General features: G+C 47.8%; 1 protein-coding gene across 1 annotated transcript; it reads left to right on the top strand.

The window, feature by feature from the left end:
• Window positions 1-4642: 4642 nt before the first annotated feature.
• ATP5MF (ATP synthase membrane subunit f) lies at window positions 4643-6562 on the top strand. Its single transcript, XM_030483329.1, has 4 exons — window positions 4643-4746; window positions 4843-4950; window positions 5914-6030; window positions 6377-6562. The coding sequence occupies exons 1-4, from the start codon at window positions 4656-4658 to the stop codon at window positions 6403-6405; spliced, it is 345 nt and encodes a 114-aa protein (XP_030339189.1). The 5' UTR covers window positions 4643-4655; the 3' UTR covers window positions 6406-6562.
• Window positions 6563-7235: the final 673 nt, after the last annotated feature.

Here is a 7235-nt window from a genome sequence, read left to right as displayed (position 1 = left end):
AATAACACAGAGCAAGCAATGTGCTTACAGTCATAGGTTAATTCTTTCAACTGCTTTTGCTGGGTCAATCCTGTGGTGTTATTATCTACACAAGGCAATTCACCATTTTCCCAGGCCATGGAAGAGATTCCAAACTCCATCCCCCTTTCTCATCCTATTCAACTCAGGAATCTGGTTTCTGCTGCAAGCACAATGTTGGATGAATGAGGTTGAGACCTTTGCTGAGCAGCTGCCCTGCTCTCACCACATCCAACTGTTCACACAAGCAAACAATAACTGGATCAAGCTACCCTGGACCAGAACTTTTCTCCAAATGACTGGTTGATAAAACCTGCATCTCTCCATTGAGCTTCTGGCAATGCTGGCAGCCCGTGATTTCTCTTTCTCCTTGATGGCTGCAGCCACTTAACTTATGCTGGTTGGAAGACATCAGATTGAAATAAGCGTTTAGGAGCCAAGAAGCATCCTGTGCCAAACTGTGTGTTTCAGAACTGCATCTGTCCACTCATGTAGGTTTGATCCTTTATTAAAAGCACTGAGTGCTTTGTCATCAGTTTGTCATCAGCTTTGTCATCTGTGGGCGCAGGATCAGGTGGGCAAATCCTCATCTCTTGACCTTCCTGAAGGCCACTCTGTGCTGCTTTACACACCTCTGGGCACTGTGTCTGCATATTAAGCTCAACAGGAGTGAACAGTGTGCAGCTGCAGCAAAGAAAGGCAACAGGATGCTGTGTTGCATCAACAAGAGCATCATCAGCAGAGACACAGAAGTCATCATCCCACCCTACTCAGTGCTTGTCAGGCCATACCTGCAATACTGGGTTCAGTTTTGGTCCCTGCTATGCAAAAAGGATGTGGACAGGCTGGAGAGGGTCCAGAGAAGGGCCATGAAGATGATCCAAGGACTGAGAAGCCACACAAGAAAAGGCTGAGAGAGCTGGGCTTGTTCAGCCTAGTGAAAAGGCGGCTCAGGGGAGACCTTATCCCCATGTTCCAGTAACAAAGGGTGGCTACAAAGAGGACAGATGCTCCTTTTTACAAGGAGTCACATGGAAAAGACACAGGCAATGGGCACAAGTTACTGCTGGCGACATTCTGCCTGGACACAAGAGGAAAATAATTCACAATGAGAACAACCAGCCACTGGGATAATCTCCCAGGGAAGTGGTGGATTCCCCAACACTGGATTCTGTTAAGATTCAGCTGGACAGGGTGCTGGGACATCTAGTCTGGGTCATGCTTTGCCTAGAAAGGTTGGACCAGATGATCCTTGAGGTCCCTTCCAACCTGGTTTGCTGTGATTACTGTATCATCACCGGCCACCAGGCCCAGGTGAGACCCTGAGTTTCCAAAGGGTGGCACAAAGAACAGAACAGATGATCCCAGTCTCCTCACAGTCTGAAGGATGTTGTGTTACGCTTCTTACTTCTCCTTTACTTCTCCTTTTCAGCAACTGTAATGAAGAGTGTTACTTAACTTTTCAGGCCACAACTGGGGATTGAAAGCTCCAATGTAATGTGTTAGGGCTGCTACCGGAAAAAGGAAACCTCTTTCATACCCATTGACGTCTGTTGCAAACACTCTGGGTTTCTGACTGACGTAGTCCCTATTATTTCTATGCCATTACTTATAAACTTCACAGCATTTTCTAGAGGGGTCTTCAGTAAGCTGAAAACCTCAGGGCAACACTCCATTAGGCTTTTATGTTTATAGGTTGGGTTAAACCTTCTTGCAGCCGGTAGGTTGAACTGCATGCCTTTATTTAGGGTAGCTGAAGGAGACATTAAGTCTATTTTCACCCGCAATGCAAAATTGCTCAAGTACCTGAAGGCTCTGGGAGGACAGTTTTGGGTAGGATATTAAAAGGAAAGAAGGTTATGTGTGGCTGAACAATAGAGTTCAGGTGGAGGAGGAGATAGAAAGACAGCACATTGAAACAGGCAGGGAACGGAAACTTCAAAGAGCCTGAACAATCATTGATACAAAACCTGGACTGAATACAAGAAAAGAGGGGGATTTGGGGTCACACTGCTGCCTGGAGCAGGTCTGGAGCTATGAGCGAGGAAACTGGCTCTCAACTGCGTGATTTCTTCCGTGTTCAGGAAAGAAGGGCTCTGAGCATTCTTGTAAGCAACCAGAAATACATGAGAAATGCCTTTCTTCATCAGTCCTCCTCCTCCCGTCTGCATCGATCAACAAGACCATGAATTTTGGCCAGCAGCACAGGTCAAAGGGAGGAAACGTGTGCTGCAAAACCTCCCACCCATCCAAACCATTAACTCTTCCTGCTTGGTGCAGCATTAAGATGGCACAAAGACAACAAACAGCACTATTCCTCTTTTAGTCTACCAGAGCAGAGCAAGGCCAAAGTTTGGGTCCGTGCTGCCCCTGCTTGCATGGGAGATGTACCCTTGTTACTGACTTCCATTCCTATCCTAACAAAGCAAATTTCCCCAGATCTTGCTATCAGCACTCTGAGGAACTTGATGTGCTATTCTGCTCTGCAGGGAACTCCTGAAAATGAGGCACCCACCACTGGCTTTCTTCCTGCAGGTGAATTAATCTGCCTTGCATGAGTGATCCCATTTAAAACAATAGGTTGCCTTGCAAGAATGAGGGAAGCAAGTCTGAAGCATGCTTTTATGCAAGAAGTATAAAAAGGCCACATAGCAGTTCATCAGGGGACACTTAGCAATAAAATGACAGTTACCTGTAAGGTGAAATAATAAAGAATAAATCTTTAATAAGGGTATTTTTAACTCATTTAACAAGGACTAAATTTGGAACCTTTTCTTCAAGTGATCAGGCACACCGTTCTTTCCTAATCCTACTTTCTATTAATAAGGAAAAGAAAAAAAAAACCAGGCAGTAATCTATTCCTTCTGCTTTTCTTTTTTATGTTATGCTATGGGAGAGCACCATTTGATGTAACTAAATGAATTTCCATAAACAAGCAGGTGAAATAGAGCAGCCTCTGAGTAAGATGTGTTACAGAGTACCTCAACTCCTGTAATACCAGGTAACACAAACCCTAATGCAAGAATACTGCAGTGGCAGGAGGAAGGGATGTGGAATAAGACTCTGTGGCCCAAGGAAAGTTAAAGCTGCAAATATTAGTGTTTATGTAGGAGCTCTGCGGGCTCCCTTCACCATCCTTGATTTAGTTCTCAGCATCTCTGTTCCAACAGCCCTCTGTGCGCTAGAGATGTAATATCTAGGAACGATGGGGTCCTGGCTGAGCTGTCAGCAACAGCGGTGGATGGCTGCTCGCTGTTCTCTGCTGTATCACTTTGCTTTCGGGATTCAGCACAATCAACAACAACAAAACCTGACACTGTTGTGAACCTGGATGATACGATGTAAAACCTCTAGAGGTCAGGCTAATGGAGAGCATCCCTCCCGTAGCTCCATCCTGCTACATGCGAGTGACACCTGCTGGAGTCCTCACCCTCGTCCCACCACTAACTCTGCTCTGTGGGGACCTGCGTGCGCTAAATCCCACAGAAAGATACTTGGGAATATGAAATAAATCCTGGTGGCTCTTTCCTATTGCAGGGAGGTAAAAGTTGTCTTTATCTGCACATTACCTCTTCCACCACTCCGGTTATGCGGGTTTACTTCCGTCATATACCGAGGTCCAGCCTCTCCTTTTGCCTTTAACATCCTTCCAAAGGAGCTGTAGTAAAACGCAGCATATTCCCATACAGAAAAGTCCTGAGCGGGCACTGAAATGGGAGCACAGGATATGATATTCATCTGCCACTTAATCCCTGTGAAAAACACAGTTGAACATTCCAATTCTCTCACCTAGAAAGACTGTAGGAGAGAGGGGGTGACCCCTGAAAGCGGTCTGAGAAGCCCTCACCTCTTACATTGCAATATGATAACAAATTTAAATGTGTTTTGCAGTATGTTCTATCTGTGAATGCACGCTTACAGTGCTAAGAGTTGCAACTTGTTCAGAACTGGAAAAATTTGCTTGTGGGACACCAGCAGCTCCCAAAAAGTCTCGTGATGATGTTGATGAAGAAATGGTGGATTTTTCTCTCCCTGCTGTTCCCTCACAAGCTGCAGCACTAACACCCGACACCCAGTAGGGATGGTGCAAGGCGCTGGCCTGCCCTGTGGTATCGGAGGACACCCTGCATGAGGTGTAAGGAAGAAGCTCTTCCCTGTGAGGGTGCTGAGGCGCTGGCACAGGGTGCCCAGAGAAGCTGTGGCTGCCCCATCCCTGGCAGTGTTCAAGGCCAGGTTGGACACAGGGGCTTGGAGCAACCTGCTCTAGTGGAAGGTGTCCCTGCCCGTGGCAGGGGTTGGAACTGAATGAGCTTTAAGCTCCTTCCCAACCTAAATCAGTCTGTGATTCCATGATTGCTGCGGCCGCTGAGGAGACCGGTCAGGGCAGGAAACCCCTCACGGAGCCCCCAGCCCAGTGACAGACCTCCATGCTGCCAGCACCCCAATGCACACTGCTTGTGGTAACCGATGGAAGCAGCGTGTGCAGCCCCCATTGAGGAACCGACCCTGCGGTGAGGGGATGGGGCGGGACAACGCGACCCCACCGGGGCCAGCACCTCCTCAGCGGGCGGCTGGAGGGAACGGAGCGAGGACGGACCTGCCCAACATGGCGCCAGCGCTTCGCCACCCGCCCCGCCATGCGGGCTCCCGCCCGACCTTCCTCCCGTCAGCCTCAGCGCGGCGCCTCCCGGCTGTCCCCGCACAGCGGCAAGATGGCGCAGCCGCCGGGTGAGTGCGGCGCGGCCGCAAGGTGACCGTGGCTCCATCCCTCCTTCCTTCTCTTCCCCTCTGACCGGGATATGTGTGTCTCTTTATCTGCTGCAGTTCTCCTCAAGGACATGAAGCTGCTGGACGTGAAGCTGGGCCAGCTGCCCAGCTGGCTGGCCATGAGAGACTTCACCCCCGGCGGCATCCTGGGGGCCATACGAAGAGGTGAGGGGGGCTGAGGGGATCTATCCTGCTCCGCACACCCGCACCCGGCGGGGACTGTGCGGGGTGCGGATCCCTTCTCCTGCCGGAGCTAAGGCACATCGGTGCATAAGCATCGCTGGGTGCTGGCTGTGGAGGGGGATCCGGTTCTACAGGGGCTGCTTTGAGGTGATTTTTGCTTTCTCAGAACCCTGTCTTCTTTAGCGTCGGGTTCTCCCATCTGTAGATGTGTTTCTTGTCTGGGCTTTATCCACTGGAGGCTTGGATTTGGTATTACTTCTTGTATAAATTTTGATTGACACCCTTTGCTGTAGATTGTATCTATGCTATATAGATTGTATGCTATGGCATTTAGGTAGATTTAGAATCACAGAATAGATAGGGTTGGAGAGGACCTTAAGATCATCTAGTTCCAAGCCCCTGCCACGAGCAGGGACTCCTTACCCTAGACCATGTCACCCAAGGCTCTGTCCAGCCTGGACTTAAACACTGCCAGGGATGGAGCATTCACAACTTCCTTGGGCAACCTGTTCCAGTGCCTCACCACCCTCACTGTAAAGAACTTCTTCCTTATACCCGACCTGAACTTCCCCTGTTTCAGCTTGAACCCATTTAAACATGAAATATCAAATGTGAGTTAAACACAAAATAGCAAACGCAGGTGTCTACATAATATATATACACTAATATGAAAGAATTCAGTAATTCCAATGCAGCTTGAGCTCATGAAAGTCATAATAATTAATGTTTAGGGGAGAATGATAAATAGCTTTTTTCCTTTTGATAAGGCTTAGCGCAATTAATTTGTGTTCACCTGGCTTCACTAATACACAGGTTGCCTTCTCTCAGCCTCACTTATGAGCCCCTCAGATGTTTCCTTAGAAACCATTTACCCAAGTTCTGTGGAACCAGGCTGCTGCTTTCAGACACAGAACAGCGTGTAACTGACAACGTTCTTCCTCCAAGGTTACAACAGATACTACACTAAATACATCGATGTGAGGAAAGGGGGCCTGGGTGGCATCTCCATGGTGCTCGCTGGTTATGTTGTTATCAGCTACATCTGGAGCTACAGCCACCTGAGTAAGTAAAAGCAATGTGACTGTATGTGCATAGTGTGGCTTGGGAGGTTGCTTGGGGCAATAGAAACAATCTGCTGCTGCTATGGAAGACTGTGCAAACCATTGCTGCTTGAATCCCAGCCTGTGGGCAAGCAGGCTTCTTTTAGCCATAAAACACTTGAATATTTACTTATCAGATGGCCAGTGTTTTCTTGGTGATGTAGATCTTCTTGCCTGTCTGACCTGATGGCACTTAGAAGCTACATGCTCAGATGTGTCCTTAGAGTGCTTTCTTTGCTGTCATTTCAGGTGTGGTGTGGTTTTTCTTGTGACTTCAGTAAAACTAACCTTTGTTTTGAATGCTGCAGAGCACGAGCGCCGCAGGAAGTACCACTGAAGTGTGACCTTCAGGAAGCAAAGGTACAACTCTGGAACAGACCTGGCTACTGAACAGTTACCCTGACATCAGAAGAAGACATCAGAACTATTAATACTAGAATCTGTACTATTATGACCAATAATAAAGTGCAGACACTTTACGTTTACTGAGTTGACAGTCTTGTAACTGACTTGTTCATTGTACTGTGCAAGTGAGGTTTTGGCTTCTCAGAGTTTCACCTCTCAAGCCTAAGGGCTGGGAAAGCATCTGTTGCTTAGGCTGCATTAGGAACTGGGGAAACCAGGACACCTGATCCAAACTGTTGGATAAAAGTAAAAAGCATTGGATTGCTTCTTAATAGCCATGAGGTACAGGCTGGACAAGTAGCTGCTGATTTGAAAGACCAATATCTGAGCTTTAGGTGGCTTGTTGGGGTGGCCACGTGTTTCTGATCCTTGGTCAGGGTGTCAGCTGGGGGCTGCAGGTATTTGGGCAGTTTCCAGATGGTTTAGCTTGAAGGAGGCCTGCAATTCCCATTCTGTCACTGGGATTCTAATGCTTCTTAACTCTGATAACCTGGTATTTCTATCCAAACGTTACTTTCATTGCTAAAAGAAGTTCAGAAGGTTCTTCTGAATGGGGATAAGCTTATATTAAAAGGAAAACTTTGCTGCTTGGCTTCAAGGCAGCAGTGGGAAGTTTTAACAGGACACACAATGTTCGTAAGTGCAGCTTCAAGGAACATCTGAGAGTTTGCTCCACTCAGCAAGCACATCCTACCACCACCACACTACCTGCCACTGCTTGTAGCTGCAGGTGCAACCTGCAGTATCCTTTTCTAAACAGGA

Source organism: Strigops habroptila, chromosome 4 (genome assembly GCF_004027225.2).
Source record: "Strigops habroptila isolate Jane chromosome 4, bStrHab1.2.pri, whole genome shotgun sequence".
Classification (NCBI taxonomy): domain Eukaryota; kingdom Metazoa; phylum Chordata; class Aves; order Psittaciformes; family Psittacidae; genus Strigops; species Strigops habroptila.
Note: the sequence above shows the minus strand (reverse complement) of the source record. Positions and strands in the feature narration are given on the sequence as shown.